A 19,672-nucleotide genomic window follows, 5' to 3' on the forward strand; every position below is an offset into this window, starting at 1 on the left:
GTCTACCTACTTTCAAGTATGTTGCTGTATAGTTATGTCAGATAAATAGCTCAACATTAGTCTCCCAGCTAATGGGACTCTCTGAAAAGATCTTTCCATTTATACATACGGAAAAAGCCAAAAACATGAAATGATTCTGCAGGATAAAAGAGTCAAGATTTGTGACATCTTGTGCTTTATAAAATTTTGTTAAAAACTTTCATTTCAAATAGGTCTCACTTCTCTATTTCTCATTTGAAAAATATTTTTGTATCATAAAAATATTAAGTTAAACTGTGATAAGCTTTTACATCCTTAGGTAAATCATTACCACTAAAATGGCAGTTAATTTGAATTCTAACTACTGTATCTACTACTAAATCAATGATCTTAGATCAAATAACTTCAAAATGAGGATACCACTTTCTTCATTATCCCCCTCATGGAACCTGACAAAAAAAATAAGTAGGACATTTTCCTTAAACTATTGCAAATATTAAAGAAAAACAGAAAAAAAACGTAAGAAAGTAGGTATTTCTCCTAAGATGAAATGATATGTGACTACAGTACATGAATAAAGTAAACAAATGATGTTATTTGGCATTTAAAGAACAAGTTCATGATTCCAAAAGACTTCAGCAGGAAAGCAGGTAAACTAAACACTGAGGATTGATGGAAGAATGAATAACAGTTACTACATACTTAAATTCAATATAGTGATATTTTGAGTTTCCTAGACTATGTTAACACTGTCAAACACAACACAATGTGATTTATGCATGGAAAAGAGAAGAATCACTCAAAACTTCAATATCAAATTGGCATGTTTTGATTCATGATTTTTAACTTTCAAATAATTGTTCATTATAGGCACTTAAGAACGCAGCACTGAAAAGTGAGGCAAAAACCTAAGATTGAGCGTAAAAACCTAAATTTGCACTTTACCTCTGCTACTACTTTTGAAAGTCACATTAAAATCTCCGAGCATTAATTTCCTTATCTTTGAAAGGATCTCTGTAGTCACGAGGACTCTATAGGTCCTAGCTATAAAATATATTGTTTTTAAAATTATAATAAAATACAAAAGTAAAATCACTGTCTAGGGCCAAGTACAGATGAAAAAACGAGACTGAATCACAATCCTACCCTAACTACTAACCCCACTGTCTCCCAACTCATCTTCTCAATTTCCCCCTTCAGGAATACACAGATGTTATAGTACAGTCCACTGATGAAAAAAGAAAATTCCTATCAAACAACCAGTTAAAGAAAGACTTCACTTAAATGTGGGAAAAAGGAAAAAATACCTAGTAAGAAACTTTACTAAAAATATTCAAGACTTCTAAGAGAAAAAATTCAATCATACTAAAAGATACAAAGATAAGCTATGTTCTTGGATAGGAAGATTTTATATCATAAAAACAATTTATTCATTTAAAACTAAGCCAATTTATTTTTTTTTAAATTTTATTTATTTATTTGACAGAGATCACAAATAGGCAAAGAGGCAGGCAGAGAGAGAGGGAGAGGCAAGCTCCCTGCTGAGCAGAGAGCCCAACGTGGGGCTCAATCCCAGGACCCTGAGATAATAACTTGAGCAGGAGGCAGAGGCTTTAACCCACTGAGCCACCTCGGTACCCCCAAAACTAAGCCAATTTACAAAGAAATCGTTGTTTTTAGACTAGGCAAGTCAATCCTAATGTTCATCTGGGGATAGTAGAAAGGGAAAGGAGTATTCACAAAAACTCTGAAATCATGCAGAAGCAGCACATGTATATACACATACAAACGGGACCAAAAATAAAGTTCAAAAAATACATAGGGTAATACATACAGGAGTGTAATATATAAAGGCAGTATTTCAAATCAAAAGAAAAAGATGGATTACTCCATAAATGTCACTGGAATTTTGGGTAGCAAGACAGAAAAGAATAAAGTTAGAGCCACACCTCATACTATATAAGAGGATATTCCAAATAGAGCAAAGATTTAAATGTAAAAAATGTAACCACAGGTACACAGACATTGGGAAACAGTTTGGCAATTTCTCACAAAGCGAACCATAGTCTTCCAAATGATCCAGCAAACATGTTCCTAGGTATTTACCCAAATGAGTTGAAAGCCTAAGTCCACACACGCAAAACCTATACACGAAATGTATTTCATAGCAGCTCTACTCACAGTTACCAAAACCTGACCGGAATCTAGATGTCCTTCAATAGGTGGATGAACAAACAAACTATAGTACATCTATATACTGGAATATTATTCAGAAATAAAAAGAAACAAGGTATCAAGCCATGAAAGGACACAGATGAAGCTTAAAGGCATTTTGCTAAGTAAAAGGCATTCTGTGTTAAGCGAAGACAATCTGAAAAGGCTATATATAGGATCTTAATTATACAACATTTTGATAAAAGCAACATTAAAGAAGCAATAAAAAACAAACAATGGTTGTCAGAGGTTAAAAGAGAGGGAGGAGAAGAATGAGTATGTGGAGCAAAGAACATTTTTTAAATGGTGAAGCTATTCTCTGTGATACTATAATGATAGATACTTATCATTAAAGGCTTGTCAAAATCCATAAAACTGTATAGTACAAAATACGTTTTAATGGGAACAATGGGTTTCTGTTAATAATAGTGTATCAATATATTGGTTCATTACTTATTAACACATGTACCACACAATATAAGATGTTAATAATAGCAGTATATGAGCAGTAGGGTGGGTATTAGAATTCTTTACACTGTCCGCTCAATTTTTCTATAAATCTAAAACTGTATTTCAAAGTCTACTAATTATGAAACAAAAAAATGAAACCATAAAGAGAAAATGAGTTAATCCCACTAAACCCTTGAAGAGCGTAAGTTCTGTACCATTCAAAATAAGAAAAGACTGATGAATTTACCTGTATAAAAATTAAAAACTCCTAAATGAAAAACAACAAAGTAAAAAAAAAAAATAATGTAATACACACACACACACACACACACAAACTCAAATTATAGACAAGTATGTCCCTAATATATCAAGGACTACAAGAAATGAAAGGATACATACAGTTCACAGAAAAGGAAACAAAAATCTCTTAAACATAGAAAATGATGTTTAATCTTGCGAAGGGTAAGAGCCTTTGATTCAATGAAAGACTACCCAATGATGAGCCCAGGGTGATGTATGGAAGTGCTGAATTATTATACTGCACACCTAAAATAAATACAACACTGTACGTTAACTAACTGGAATTAAAATAAACACTTCAAAAAAACAACAACAATAACAAAGACTGGGACACCTGGGTGGTGCAGTGAGTTAAGGGGTCGACTCCTGGTTGTGGCTCAAGTTGTGATCTCAGGGCTGTGGCCTGAGTCCAGCTCTGCTCTAAGCACAGAATCTGCTTAAGATTCTCTCTTCCTCTGCCCTTCCTTGCCACCCCCCTTTCACCCCGCATATGCTATCTCTCTCTCTCTCAAATAAATAAATCTTTAGAAAATCAACCAACCAACCAACCGACCAACAAACAAACAAAAAACAAAAACAAAAACAAAGAGGAGCCCCTTCACCTGTATGCACAGGGTCAAAAGAGAGCCCCAACCACTCCTTCCTAGACTTCCAAGGTTCCATCTGCAAAGGTCAGAAGGAAGTCTTGGGCACCCAACTTTCTCTACTATACAAAGATTGAGAATTTGAGAACACATGCCTAATATTTCTATTTATACCAGTTCCTATGAAAAGCTCCAGACTATCCACCATTAATGAGCTCTACATATGCATTACTTTTCACCTTTTGAAACCTCCCCACTGTGTAGAATTCATAGTCCACTGTCAACAAAAGCCCCAATCCACAATTCTTGGGCGCTACAGAAATCTGGCTCTCCACCATCTTCCAGGGAGGATCTACTCCCACTCTACAGGTAGGTACAAGATATGGGTCTTCTTTGCCCCCTTTACTACTTTCAAATCATTCTCTCATCCTCTTCCTTAAAACAATCCAATTACCATCAAGCCACACTATCTTCTTACTGCATTTATTTAAAAAACCTTAAGTGGGGTGCCTAGGTAGCTCAGGCAGTTAAGTGTCCAACTCTTGATTTGGGCTCAGTCATTATCATCAGGTTGTTGAATCAGGCTCCATGTTGGGCTCCACGCTAGGCAAGAATTGAGATTATCTCTCTCCTTCTCCCTCTGCCTCTCCCTCTTTTTCTCTCTCTAAAAAAACAAAATAACAATAAAAACAAAAAAAAAAAAAAACAAGAAACACTTCAATTACCCCTTCATCCCTCAATGATTTTTTTTTTTTATAATTTTTTTATTTTTTATAAACATATATTTTTATCCCCAGGGGTACAGGTCTGTGAATCACCAGGTTTACACACTTCACAGCACTCACCAAATCACATACCCTCCCCAATGTCCATAATCCCACCCCCTTCTCCCCAACCCCCTCCCCCCGGCAACCCTCAGTTTGTTTTGTGAGATTAAGAGTCACTTATGGTTTGTCTCCCTCCCAATCCCATCTTGTTTCATTTATTCTTCTTCTACCCACTTAAGCCTCCATGTTGCATCACCACTTCCTCATATCAGGGAGATCATATGATAGTTGTCTTTCTCTGCTTGACTTATTTCGCTAAGCATGATACGCTCTAGTTCCATCCATGTTGTTGCAAATGGCAAGATTTCATTTCTTTTGATGGCTGCATAGTATTCCATTGTGTATGTATACCACATCTTCTTGATCCATTCATCTGTTGATGGACATCTAGGTTCTTTCCATAGTTTGGCTATTGTGGACATTGCTGCTATAAACATTTAACTCCTTGCTCACTTTCACCCTCTCCAACATTACTCTTGTCTTAATTCTCAGAAATATTAATTTATTACTATATAAGTGATGTTCCTAACATCTTGGCTTCACAACTGCTATCCCACTTTATTAACTGTCATGGCCACATCCTAAACCATGCCATTACCAGTAAGTGAAAACCCTCTATAGCCTCAATTTCAAGCATTCCAACTACCACTTCTACTTTTCTAACTCACTCACTCTCTTATACTCGATGCTCATTTAGAGCAACTCACCTGTGTTCCAGCTACTCTGCATCTTTGAAGATCCCAGCACCAAGCATTGTCTCTCTTGCAGGATTTGTGTAGATGTTATTTCCTCTGCCCCGGACCTGCTTTCAGCTCTTAGGTTCTTCTCAACTTTAAAATCATAAAAGTTATCCCTTCAAACTAGTCCTTCCCTACAACATCTAAGTAGGTCTCCCCTTCTATTCTCCACTAAAGCACTCTGATCACTATCTTCTTAGCCTGTTATCTGTCTACTTGTTTATTTCTACTTCCAGTAGACTGTCACCACAGCTGATGTCAAAGGCTTTGTTGTCTTACTTCCCACTGCATATACAGAACATGATATCCAGCCAGTACTGTTTTGTCAACTAAAAGAAAAAATGACTGGGATGCCTGATGGCTCAGTCCTTAAGCATCTGCCTTCAGCTCAGGTCATAATCCCAGGGTCCTGGAAATGAGCCCCACATGGGGCTCCCTGCTCAGCAGGAAGCCTGCTTTTCCCTCTCCCATTCCCCCTGCTTGTGTTCCCTCTCTTTCTTTGTCTCTCTCTGTCAAATAGATAAATAAAATCTTTTAAAAAAAGAAAAAAGAAAAAATGAATGATGCAGAGAGAATGAAACTAAAAATAAGTCCACAATGTAAAAAGTTAAAGAGACATGAAGATCAAGATCACACTTTACAAAAAATCCTTTAATTTTACTCCTGTTGGGATTTCCCTAAATTTAAATTATATTTAAACCTAAATATGAATGAGATTCCATTTGTAAACTGGAAAAACCTATACTACCTAGAGCTGCTATGATATTATAAATATAATGTTTCTAAGGACCTTAAACAAGACCTGGAAAATAATAAACCATCAATAAATGTTGGCTATTATTTTTTAAAGAGCACTTGAAACACTTTAAAAATTAAGGCCTATAAGTTGAAGATACAATTACAATTGGAAGAGATGTGTTTCTCTACCTGACTGAAGATGGCTGAGTAAAAGACTACTTTTCCTTTTAAAAAAAAAATCTGGAAATATTCTTTTAAACTCCAGTTGAAAAACAGAAATAGTTACAGCCCAAGTTCAAGACAAGACAGATAAAATGAAAAGCATTTTTAGCCAACTCTTTTCCAAAGGTTTATATTTGTATTTTTGACAAAATGACTACCATTAGTTCTTCTAGTTCTACAGGAATAAATCTAATAATCTAATAAATCTAATAATCTAATCTAAACAGATCCCTTAAACAAGTAAAGAAAAAAGTTGTATCGCGTTTTCCACATTCAGTCAACTATATCTCTGTCCAAAGCTAAGCAAAGACAGTTCAGCTATAAAATAATAGCACAAATTAATCTAGATGTCAATTAGAGACCTTTAATTTTAGCTTGTTATTGTGGATAATCAACACCTACCCTTACATTTATTTTTCACATGAGAATATAAGCAAATCAATTAAAACTAACAAACAAAAGCTATTCATTATGTGAAGACATGTTAAAGAAAACTGTTAGCATCATTTTCAAAGTTCTCTTGATTCTAAACAAACAGACTTTTCAGTCCATCATATGACCTCATTGGCTAGGCATTTTTCAGTACTTACTCATACACTGGAATTGCACAGTAAAAGTCATGTGAATATCCTAGGAAGTCAGAAAAAATTTTCAGAATGTTCTTTACAGTTTCAAGTCCAGCATATTCAAACATTTCAGGCTCAGAAAAAAATCTCTAACCTATATAAAGCAAATAGTAACCACATCTACTAAGTTTCCTGAGACTGATATAGTTATTTGTAGTTATTAAGTAAATGATTTTAGTTAATAATTATTATTTAAGTGTGGTAATATTCTACATGCTACTAATCAAAACTCATGTTAAGCTAGAAAATTATTTCTAAACTTGTCGATTTAATGACCAGTGCACTGCTAACAGACATTAAAAGAAATGTATTTCTAAGGCCATCAGGATATATTAATGAATTAACTAATTACCGTGTATATATAATATGCTTATTATATATGAATGGAAAATAACTTCATATTTCTGTCAAGAAACAATGCAAAGATACAAAAGGAACAAAAGCAGTTATCTATAGAGGATGGGACAGAAAAACAGGGATAGGAGTTAGACTTGTCCATGTTCATCTTTTCAAGCTGTTTTAATTTTTGAGCCATATAAATATAAATCTATATTTAAATCAAAAAGTACATATTTTATATAAGCATAAGTATTTCCTGAAATCAACAAATATAAATACACTCACACATATGTGCATATGGTTTAAAGAACAGAACAATAAAACTTTTAAAAGAGAAAGAATTAAAGGAACGTTTTTCAAAACACTGGAAGCCATGTTTCTGGGTCACAGTTCTGACTAAATAAAATTTCACAATAATGGCTCCTTTTCTTCCCTTTAAAACTTGAGAATATTTTCCAAACTACAACTCTAAAATAGACGATGCTTACAAAAAAAAGAAGAAGAAGAAGAAAAGGCCAAACAATCTGGAGGGTCAGAGTAAGAAAGGCTTGACAGAAATTATTTTATTTATGCACTAAATAATTCCACAATATACTGATAGTTACAAATCATTTTGATAAAAATACCAAAGCTTACAGAAAAAGAAAAGCTTTTCCTCAAGTTGCCTCCACAATCTCCAAATCCACCTATTTAAATGGATTTGTACATTTTATAAAATTAGATTAAAACCAAATGGTAATCCTTTTAAAAAAAAAAAATCTACACTGTTGCCTAGTACACAAATAACTTTATGAATGCATTCCAATCTATAACTTCCCTCTACTTCAACCTACCCTACCCAAATCTGTTTCAGGAAAATACACATCACATGGGTATGGTTTCAGGAACACCCTCTCACACCAAGGGCATTTCTCAGTCTTCTCTAAAGCACATCAGGTACCTAGAATACCTCACTGACAACCTAAAGTAATGTTCAATATTCTTATGCTATCATCAGCAACCCATAACTAAACATATGTATGCAGGTTCCTAGAAAACATAAACCAAATCTCCGCAAGTTCTCTATATAAATTAATTACAAAATGATTTCAAAGATTAGAAACAAACTATGAGTGGTTACCAGATACTGGCAGGGGGAGGGGGTGGTGGTAAGGAGTTGTCTAGTAAGCAGAGTTTTAGTTGGGGATGATGCAAGGTACTAGAAGTGATAACTTCTGATGATAACCCCACAACAATGTAAATGTACTGAATGTCACAAACATGTCACAAAATGTTTAAAGTCATAAATTTTATTCTATATATATTTTACCACAATAAAAATAAATAAGCAAACAAAAGAAGTATTACAAACACCACCCCACCATAAGTATCCCACAGTTTACTGTTCACCTGAAAAGCACCTTCATAATTTTCTACTACTAAGTTGATCTGAGAATACCTAATGCAACTGTTATTTTTTAAAAGCTCGGTAATATTAGAATAGTGTCTCAATTATTATTTAATCCTTTTCAAACAATTCTTTATTATAACAATTCTTTATTAACAAGAGCTATGGCAAGAGACTGCATTTATATAAACAAATAAATGCTTAGAAGTTAATTTAATGATTTAAAGGAACTAGAGAACAATAAATGTAAAAGGAGGAAAAATAAGTGGAAGGGAAAAAGGAAGAAAAGAGATAAAGGAAAAAACATAAAATAACAAAAAGAACTATACCTCATTATTTAGATCATCAAAGCTGAAAATCCTTCCTAATTCATAAACTTAGCAAAACATCAATTAAAACTCCCAAAAAATAACTGAATTAAGGAACATACTGATGAGAAGTATACAGTCTAAAATAAATTTGAAAAAAAAAATAATCATGTACTAATCTAAATAAATAGGTACTATCAATACAATCTATTGATTCTAGATAAAAAAACGACAAATGGAGGGGGGACGGTGCCTGGGAGGTGAAGTCATTTAAGTGTCTGACTCCTGGTTTCAGCTCAGGTCTGACCTCAAGAGTAGTGAGATCAAGCCCCACATCAGGAGTGTAGAGTTGGCTTGGTTTTTTCTCTTCCTCTTCCTGTGCCCCGCCCCAACCCCTTTCCCTCTCTCTTTCACTCTCAAGTAAATAGATAAATCTTAAAAAAATGGAAAAGTTTTTTAACATTTAAAGGTCATTTTAAATATGAGGCCAATACTGGATGGACCTTATGCTAAGGGAAATAACTCATACAGATAAAGATAAATACTGTACGATTTCACGCACAAGTGGCATCTAATAAAACTGAACTCACAGACTGGTGGGATGGATGGTTGCCAGAGGTGGGGGGTGGCATGAGGTGAAGTGGGTGAAGGGGGTCAAAAGGTAAAAACTTCCAGCTTTAAGTAATGTAATGTACACCACGGACAGTATACTTACAATATAATATACTTAAAATTTTTAAGTACAGTACAATATACTTACAATTTTTATTCCTACATAGCAAATGAGGAAGATAAGATACCCAGTGTGACACAGCAAAGTGGTCAGAGCTAAGATGTGAACCCAGGCAGTCTCACTCCAGAGTCCCATGCTCTCGACTACTAAACTATCTAAACTAAACAAAACTACCACTAAACTGCACAACAAAAATTCACGGACCTTTTCATTCTACATATCTAAGTCTATCACATAGATATAAACTACTGTAACACACAACAAAATACAAGTAAGAATGATTATGATACAGTGCTTTGAGGATTCACACGACCATAATATGATTTGCTGTAAAGGGGATAAAGAAAGCTTTGTGGAAGAAATGATATGTATATTGGGCCTGGAAAGATATGAAAAAACAGAGACAGAAAATGGGAGAATAAAATACTTCACACTAAAGGAACACAATGACCAGAAGCATAAACTAAGGCAGAAAAGCACTGGCAACTGAAAGGCCTTTGTTGAAAAAAATGGTACTTAGCGGAAAAATAAATGAAAAATAAATGAGTCAGATGCCTAGAGGGAGGACAGACAACTCACTGCAGAAGCCAGGGTAGTAATATGGTCAGAGCTGTTACAGGGCAACTGGATATAAGAAGTGGATAGAAAAGAAATGGAAAGAACCGCCAGGAGGTGAATTCAATAGTCTAACTATGGTAAGGAAGGTCTCAAGTAAAGTGGGACCAACAGAAATAGAGAAAAAGGAAAAGATATACAGCACACAGTAGCTACTCAAATTCCAATTAAATTAAGGAACTAAAAGGGTCAGAAAGAGAAAGACTCAGTACACTAAAATGTAAAAACAACAAAGGAGATGGATGAGGCCACATTTAGAGGCCACATTTTGGGGAATCTGAAAAGGGCTCCATGTTACAAAAAGGCCTTGACTGAAGGGGCAGAAAGACCCTGAACACAAACAACCCTTGCCTGGTTTGGCCAGGTTCAAGAAGTTAACTGAGAAGACTTTATAATATCAACAGTCTGCGAAATATTTTGGAGACAGACTGACAGAATTTAGCAACAGTATTAATGTGGAGGTGACTCTGAGGTTTTAAATGCAAATTAAATAATCTTGTCATTAACAGAGATAGGGAACAAAAGAGGGAAAGCAGGTTTAAAGCAAAAAGAGACAGGACTTCAGGTTTCTACATGGTGAGATCAAAGCTTATATAGTATGATACCCAGAAATAATGACGTGTTCCCAAGACTAGTGCTACAGTGAGAAAAATCAGAGCTGAAAATACAGATGTCACCCATATAAAGATAAACATAAGTTGTAAGATTTTTTTTTTTGGAAAAAAAAAAAAGAATGTACTAGAAAAGAAAAAAGTATTAGAGGGAAAAAGAAAGGATCAAAGGAAGTTTAAGGAACTTCCTATATTTGGGACGACAGAGAGTCAAAGAAAGCATCATCAGAAGGTTAAGATTAGCACCACAAGAATCAAGTATGGGGCGCCCGGCTGACTCAGTTGGTGAAGCATGCAACTCTCGATCTCAGGGTTAGAAGTTCAAGCCCCATGTTGGAGTCCCATGTTGGATACAGAAGTTGTTTAAAAACAAAATCTTAAAAAAAAAAAAAAAAAAAAGAATCAAGTGTAACACAGCAGTGTTCTCAAACATTTTTCACAGGGAAGTACACAAATTAGACAATATTTCTATGGCACAAAGGGGTAAATGAGGCTACTAAAATCAGATGTTATTAGCCCAGGAATTAAGGAAATTATTAATCTGTATACCAGTTAATCAACTTGCTGTATTGAAAGCTCTGTATGAACAAAAAGATTTACGCCAAAAAGTTTAAGATTATATTGTCCTGAACTGTCTTTCTATAGTCATCGCTTAGGTAGAATTACTGCAGAAATGACAATGAAGAACTGAAAAATAACGAAACTTGAGAAATCACTTAACTGAGAAATATCACTAACGGTTTTAAAAGTCAGTGGAAAAAGCTAGACTTTGGGAAGCAACTCGGACAAGGGTTTAATTAAAATATCAACATGGTTACCAGTCATGTTACCCTAATTGGTTACAGAGAGTAATTTAAATGGAATGATTCCTCAAATCTTGCTAGCAAAGAAGTCCCTTTTTAAACTAATATACTTTACCTTCTAACTCTCATTTTATTCATGTTAATAAAGAGAATCAATAAAGCTCCTCTGAAACTTTGCAACACTTACCCAGTTCGAGATTGACCGACTTTATCACAAATATCCAAAATGAGGCCCCAATCCTCAGCAGTATTCATCTCACTGGTTGCTTTCTCTGTGTATTATGAAAAGAAATTGCAGAAACATTATTTTTGAAAATCTTTAAGAGGTAAATAATCACATTTAAATGACTAAGTTGTGATAAGAAATCAGAATAGTTGCCAGTAGCCTGTTTAATGAGATGGTCAAGAACATCTTCAAAAGGGGTTAGGGGCACATTTACCACCTAGTAAAATAATTTTCCCCATATACATTTCAGATGCTTATTACTTAATATTAAGAAATAGCCCTGGAATTTAAGGAAATAAAATAAAAAATAAAAAATAAAAAAAACAGATGAACATAGAAGGGAAGGGAAAGTTAAAAAAAAAAAAAAGATGAGGGACGCCTGGGTGGCTCAGTTGGTTGGACGACTGCCTTCGGCTCAGGTCATGATCCTGGAGTCCCGGGATCGAGTCCCACATCGGACTCCCAGCTCCATGGGGAGTCTGCTTCTCTCTCTGACCTTCTCCTCGTTCATGCTCTCTCTCACTGTCTCTCTCTCAAGTAAATAAATAAAATCTTTAAAAAAAAAAAAAAAAAAAAAAAGATGAAAACAGACAGAGGCAAACTATAAGAGATGTAACTACAGGGAAGAAACGGAGAGCTGCTGGTGATGAGGTGGGGGGATGGGGTCAGTGGGTGATGGTCATTTAAGGAGGGCACTTGATGAGCACTTGGTGTTATAAGCAACTGATGAGCCACAAAATTCTACCCCTGAAACTAATAATATATTATATGTTAACTAAGTTGAATTAAAATAAAAAATTTAAAAAAATAAAAAATTAAAAAACCTTTAGAAAGGGAAAAAAGGAAATATGCCACTGATGGGACACCTGGGTGGCTCAGCTGGTTAATCATTTGACTCTTGATTTCGGCTCAGGTCTTGATTCAGGGCCCTAACATTGAGCCCCATGCCTAATTCCCCACTCAGTGCAGAGAGTCTGCTTGTCCCTCTCCCTCTGCTCCTCCCCCCCACACTCCCCTCAAATAAATAAATAAATAAAATCTTAAAAAAGAGAAATAAGCCATTGATACTTATTTATAAAAAAAAAAAACAAAAACAAGAAACTACATACAGGTCTATTCCCTTCCCCACGAAGAAAGAAGAAATACTTTCACTATCAAGTAATTCTTAACTTTACCTGCCAATGAAGAAACATGACAAGGCACAAATCTCTACCAAAATGTTTCCGGTAATTAACTAATTATACGATTTTGTTGATTTTCATGTGTGACATGGGAAAGGAGGAAAACGAAAAGAAACTAAGCTTTAACTGAGTATTTTCCATTAAATAAAAACTTAACAGAGGCACCTGAGTGGCTCAGGGGGTTAAAACCTCTGCCTTCAACTTTCTTTTCATTTTCCATAACCAGAAATAACACCAACAACCAGTACCACAGATCTAAGCTGAAACAGACAAACTGCTGAAGGCTAAGTGTGCACAATTCTGGAAGCTAAAATCCAAAAGGGCCCAGACACAGGGGATTTCCCACATTTTTGTAATTTTATTTTTATGAGCAGGATCTCACGGTAATATCAGAGAAAACTTTCTATTTTTCAGCAAAGGGAGGAGGACAATAACTATTGTGAGATACACCAGAGCATTCTCTTCTTAACAAGGCAACTTGTTAAGCACCGGACCAACTAGGGTTTTACCAGAGATTAATCCACCTGGGGTAAAGGAAATGCCCAACTCCAGCCTGTTTCACCCTTCCATATATAAGGGGAATACCCAACTTCAGCTCAGCTAGTCATCTTCTCACACCTAAGAGAGGGGAAAAACTGAGAAGCATGTGAGAAATTCACACCCTACGGGCAGAGGCTCACTTTAAAAGACTGAGAGCGGGGCGCCTGGGTGGCTCAGTGGGTTGACCCTCTGCCTTCAGCTCAGGTCAGGTCTCAGGGTCCTGGGATCGAGCCCCCCATCGGGCTCTCTGCTCGGCGGGAAGCCTGCTTCCCCTTCTCACTCTGCCTGCCTCTCTGCCTACTTGAGGCTCGCTCGCGCTCTCTCTCTCTCTATCAAATAAATAAATAAATAAATAATCTTTTTTATAAATAAATAAATAAAAGACTGAGACTTAATCACCACTATATATCACTTCCTACCTAACGCCTTACTATTGTGCTATTAAAGGATGGTGGGTTGTTATTGTTGTTTTTGAAGGATGGTGTTTCTTTTATCAGTACATCATGTCTAGCTTTCAACAAGCCACATTATAAGGCAAAAAAACACAATATGAAGAGTAAGCATCAGAACCAGATACACACATGACAGAAATGTTGGGGTTATCAGATGAGAGTTTTAGAAGCTATAACTAATAACACTAAGAGCTCTAATGGAAATAGGAGATAGCATGCAAGAACAGATAAAGAAAGTGAGCACAGAAATGGGAATTCTAAAAAAGAATCATAAGAATCATAAAGAAATACTAGAGATCAAAAATGAACACCTGCGACGCACTCAACAGCAGACAGAAACAGCTAAAGACTCTCCAGACTTGCACATGTATCAGTAGGAACTTCCAAAACTGAAAAGTGAAGGGAAAAAAAATGACCAGAAATAAAACAAAAACAAAAACCAAAACCCAGCAACAGATTATCCAAGAACTGCGGGAAATTACAAAAAGTAATGGACAGAAGAAACAGAATACCTAAAGCAAAAACAACTCAACATTGCCCCAAATTGGTGGGAGACATCAAACCACAGGTCTGGTGAACTCCAAGAATACCAAGCACAAGTACCAAAAAAAAAAAAAAAAAAAAACCACTACACCTAGGTATACCATTTTCAAACTGCAAAAAATCAATGCTAAAGAAAAAAATGGGGGAAAAAAAAAAAAGCCAGCAAAAGAAGAACCACCTTATCTATACCGGAGCAAACATAAGAATTACATCTGACATCTCAGAATGCATGCAACCAAGGAGGAAATGGAATGAAGTAGTGTTGAGCAAAAATAACCACCAACCTATTACGTACCCTGTGAAATTACTCTTCAAAAGGAAAGAAGAAATAAAGACTTTCTCAAACAAAAAACCATTAAGGAAATTTGTTGCCAACAAACGGACCTTGCCAAAAAAAAAAATGTTTAAAAAAAAGTCCTTCAGAGAGAAGAAAATGATATAGGAGGTGTGAGTTTCCACATAAGCGAAATAAATGACAGCAAGGATCTCAGGAACAGGAGAGAAGAAGTAGGAATATTTTGTTATTCATTTCACTTGTCTGCACTACCAATGAAGCGGTATAATGTTATTTGAAAATGGATTTGGACTACTTCTAAATGTACATTGCAGACTCTAGAGCAACCACTAAAAACAACAAAAACAGAAATATAATTAATATGCTACAAAAGAAAAAAGACTGAATCATATGAAACGCTCCATTAAAAGCACGAATGAAAAAAAAGAGTGGAAGAAAAAATAGGAACAAAGAACAAAGGCTACAACTAGAAAACTGTAACAGATATGGTAGATACTAATCCAACAATATCAATAATCAGTTTAAACATCAGTGGTCTAAATACAAATATTGCTGGAGTGATCAAAACACAAAATGCAATTCTATATTGTCTAGAGGAAACCCACTTTAAATATAAAGACATACATTTAAAAGTAAAGAGATGGAGAAAGATAACAATGCCAACACCAATTAAAAGAAAGTGGGAATAGCTATATTAATTTCAGACAGAGCAGATTTTGGAGCAAGGCAAGTTTTCAGGAATAGAGGCATTACATAAAGCAAAGGGGTGCTCAGCTTTGGCTTTGGCTCAGGTCATGATCCCGGGGTCCTGGGATAGAGCCACCATCGGTCTCCCTGCTCCATAGGGAGCCTGTTTCTCCCTCTCCCTTTTACTCTGTGCTGTCTCTCCCTCTCTTGCTCTCTTTCAAACAAACAAATAAATAAATAAATAAAATCTTTTAAAAAATTAAAAATAAAATCGCTAACATAAGCTTCTACTTTAGGAAACCAGGAGAATGAATCAAATCCAAATTAAGCAGACGAAAAGAAGTACAGCAGAAATCAGTGAAATTGCAAACAGAAAATACAGAAAAAATCAACAAACCAAAAGTTGGTTCTTTGAAAATATCAATAAAATTGACAGATGGTTGAAAAGAAAAAAAGAAAGGAAGGAAGATACAAACTACTAATATCAGAATGAAAGAAAAAATATCACTAACGGATCTCATGGCCATTAAAAGGATATTATATGAACATTAAAATGGCTCAGTGATATTGATGGGATCATGGAAACCTCCAATTTACAGCCAATCAATATGAAGCATAGGACATATCCTGACCTTTGACTAGCATCCGAAGTCGACACTAAGGGCAATCTTATGGGACTGAGCCCTAAACCTGTGGGATCTGACACTTTCTAGTTAGACAGATAGTATCAGAAGTGAGTTAAATTTGAGGGACACTGGTCACTGTCCACTGAGAATTAGAGAACTGCTCAATGGTACTGGGAAAACACACATTAGAATTATGAACTCTATGCCCACAAATGTGATAACCTACATAAAATGGATCAATTCCTTGAAAAACGCATCTGTCAAAATACAAAGATAGACAATCTGAAGAGGCCTATATCTATTAAAGAAATTAAACCAATAATTAATAATCTTCCAAAACAGACAGCATCGGGCACAGAGGTTAATGGTAATTTCTACCAAACATGTAATGAAGAAATTATACCAATTATCTACAATCTCATCTAGAGGACAGAAGCAGAAAATACTTCTGTTCTATGAGAGCAACATTACCCTAGTACCAAAACTAAAGACATTATTAGGAAAGAAAACTATAGACGAACACAGATGCAAAAATCCTTAACAAAATATTAGACAAAACAAATCCAACAAAATAAAAAAAGAATTCTAAATCACAACCAAATGGGATTTATCTCAGGTAAGCAATGCTGGCTCTGTACTCAAAAATCAATAAATGCAATCCATCTCATCAACAGCTAGAGAAGAAAAATCACATGATCTTATTAAAAAACTCAGAAAAAGCATCTGACAAAGCCCAACAACTCATGATAAAAATTCTCAGCAAACTAGGGATAACAAGGAACTTCCTCAAGTTGATAAAGAACATCTACAAAATGTCTACAGCTAATATTTTTAATGGTGAGAAACTAGTAGAAGTTTACCACTAAGATCAGAAATAAGGCAAGGGTGTCTTCTCGCACCATACCTTTTCACCAGCATACTGGAAGTCCTAGCTAATGCAAACGTATGAGATAAATACATAAAAGGTGCAAAGATTAGGAAAGAAGAAATAAACTTGTTTTTCCTCACAGATAGCATGTTCATTTATGTAAAAAACCCAAAAATATCAACAAGAAAAAACTGGAACTAAAAAATGAGGGGTGCCTGGGTGGCTTAGTCAGTTAAGCCTCCAACTCTTGGTATTGGCTCAGGACATGATCTCAGGGGCTGGAAAAGACCAGCCACTAACCCTGCTCAGCAAGGAGTCTGCTTTCCCTCTCCTTCTCCCTATGTTCCTCTCCCCTCTCCTGCACTCTAAGTAAATAAATAAATCTTTTTAAAAAATGATTTTGGGGGTGCCTGGGTGGCTCAGTGGGTTAAAGCCTCTGCCTTCGGCTCAGGTCATGATCTCAGGGTCCTGGGATGGAGCCCCACATGGGACTCTCTGCTCAGCAGGGAGCCCGCTTCCTCCTCTCTCTCTCTGCCTGTTTCTCTGTGATCTCCGTCTGCCAAATAAATAAATAAAATCATTTAAAAAAAAATGATTTTGGCAAAATTGTACAATACAAGGTTGACTGTAGAAAAGTCAGCAACTTTCCTATATATTTAACAAACAACTGTAATTTTAAATTAAAAACACAATGCCATTTACATTAGCACTCAAATAAAATACTTAGGTATAAATCTACAAAATACATATAAAATCTATATGAGGAAAACTACAAAATCGTGATGAAAGAAATCAAAGAATTAAATAAATGGAAAGATATTCCATGTTCATGGATGTCTACTGAAGCTTTATTCATAATCACCAAAACTTGGAAGCAAACGTGGTATCCTTCAGTAGGTGAAGGGATAAACTAAGGTACATGAAAACAGTGAAATGTTATTCGGTGCTTAAAAAAAAAAAAAAAGAACTAACAAGCCATGAAAAGACAAGAAAACTTGAAAACTTTAGAGGCACATTAAGCAAAAGAAGCCAATCTGAAACGCTAAATAATGCATGTTTCTAACCATATAACATTCTAGAAAAGTAAAAATTAATTAATTAGTTAATTAATTAATTCAGTGGTTGCCAGGGGTTGGAGGGAGGACAAGATGAACAGGTGGACCACAGGATTTGCCACGCAGTGAAACCATGCTGTTTACAATGGTAAACACGTTGTTACATATTTGTCAAAACCCTTAGAAGATAAAACACCAACAGTGAATGCTAATGTAAGCTATGGACTCTGGGTGGTGATGATGGGGATATCTGGGTTAATAGATTATAACAAATACACTACTCTGGTGCAGGATCCTGATACTGGGGAAACTCCTGCGTATGTGGGGATAGGAGAGATACAGGAAATCTCTGTACCTTCTGCTTAATTTTTCTGTGTATCTAAAACTCTTCTAAAAAATAAAGTCCATTTTTTAAAATAAAGGAATTAAGCAACTGTGTGAATGCTGATACCTGCTGTTCAGAAAAGAAACAAATAATATATTATATATTAATAAAAAATTAAAATTAAAAAAATAATTAGTTAATTTAAAAAAAAAACAGGGTTAACATAGAGGGCTGACTGGTATTCTTTCTTTCTTTCTTTCTTTATTGACTGGTATCCTTTAAAAGGGTTGTTTATGCATTGCCTGGTGTATGGGAACTTAGATTTAGGGAGAGTTCTCACCATTCTCAGAACTTAAAAACTGGCCCCCTATGTCTAAACTGGTTGTACAGACAATATGGTTTATACTGAATATGCTTTCTTTGTGAGAGTCTGGAGTTCGGGTACTTGCCAAGCAGAGTACGCCTTACAGGATCAGCTCTCAAGAAAAATCCAAAGCACTGAGTCTAATGAATGTCCCTGGATGCAACATTCCACACATGTTGCCACACCTCTGCCGGGGGAATTAAGCATGTCTTATTTGGAAGACAGTAAGCATGTCTTCACTGGAAGAGGAGCCAAGGAAGCTTATGCCTAGTATTTCCAGACTTCACCCATGTGCCCTTTCACTTTGCTGATTGCACTTTGGGTCCTTTCACTGTAATAAATCATAGCTATAACTATAACTGAGTCCTGTGAGTCCTGGGGAATCCTAGAACTGGGAAAGCAGGGGAGTGTTCTTGAGGTCCCACCCACCCCCACCAAATACCTGCCCTCTCAGAAATTACTCTATTCTATCCTTCACCTTCATTCATACCTTCACCCTCAGAGAGATTACAGGACTCTGGGGATTCCAGGTCAGCCCAAGAGGAAACACCTAAAGGTAAGATAGCAACATGGAGGACAGAGAGAGTTCTACAGTAAATGGCAAACCACATCAACATGAAGTTCAGTCAATAAGTCCTAACCACAGGATCACAGATTCCACAGTGCTTTTTATTTCTCTAGTATTAACCATGGGCAGAAAACCAAGGATTATCAGCTATCTGAGAAAAATCTTCTTAACACGGAAGATAAAGGAAAAGACAAACAAAACAGACAAATACAGCAAACAAAACAAAACAAAAACGAGAATAGGGCAAGTTAGAAAAAACAAGAACCTATGTAGGAGGGAAAAACTTCAAAAGAAATCATTATTTTCTTCTGAAACAAAAGCTATACAGAAGTAGAAGGTAACCTAATCTTGAGTGGAACACTGTAACTCAAAGAATAGATAGACTGAAAGACAGTATCACCATGATCTCCATGAACATTTTCATTTTTTTTAGCCTGAGACAGGTTGGGGGTAGGAGGCCTGATCCATA

At 35.6% G+C, this 19,672-nt stretch overlaps 1 protein-coding gene across 7 annotated transcripts in view; it reads right to left on the bottom strand.

Annotated features, from left to right (window-relative positions):
- The window catches only part of STAM (signal transducing adaptor molecule), a 109,247-nt gene that overhangs the window by 57,809 nt on the left and 31,766 nt on the right, over positions 1-19,672 (bottom strand). For 4 of the 7 annotated variants that reach the window (XM_059184024.1, XM_059184022.1, XM_059184021.1 and 1 more), the window contains one exon: positions 11,661-11,745. The exons of 1 other annotated variant lie outside the window; for it this stretch is intronic. In XM_059184024.1, coding sequence (XP_059040007.1) covers positions 11,661-11,728 — 68 coding nt within the window. In that variant the 5' untranslated portion in view covers positions 11,729-11,745. Of the gene's footprint in view, positions 1-5,061; positions 5,185-6,641; positions 6,682-11,660; positions 11,746-19,672 lie in introns of those variants that run through there. 2 more of the 7 variants (XM_059184026.1, XM_059184028.1) reach the window with 2 other exon arrangements.

This window comes from Mustela lutreola, chromosome 8 (genome assembly GCF_030435805.1).
Source record: "Mustela lutreola isolate mMusLut2 chromosome 8, mMusLut2.pri, whole genome shotgun sequence".
Classification (NCBI taxonomy): domain Eukaryota; kingdom Metazoa; phylum Chordata; class Mammalia; order Carnivora; family Mustelidae; genus Mustela; species Mustela lutreola.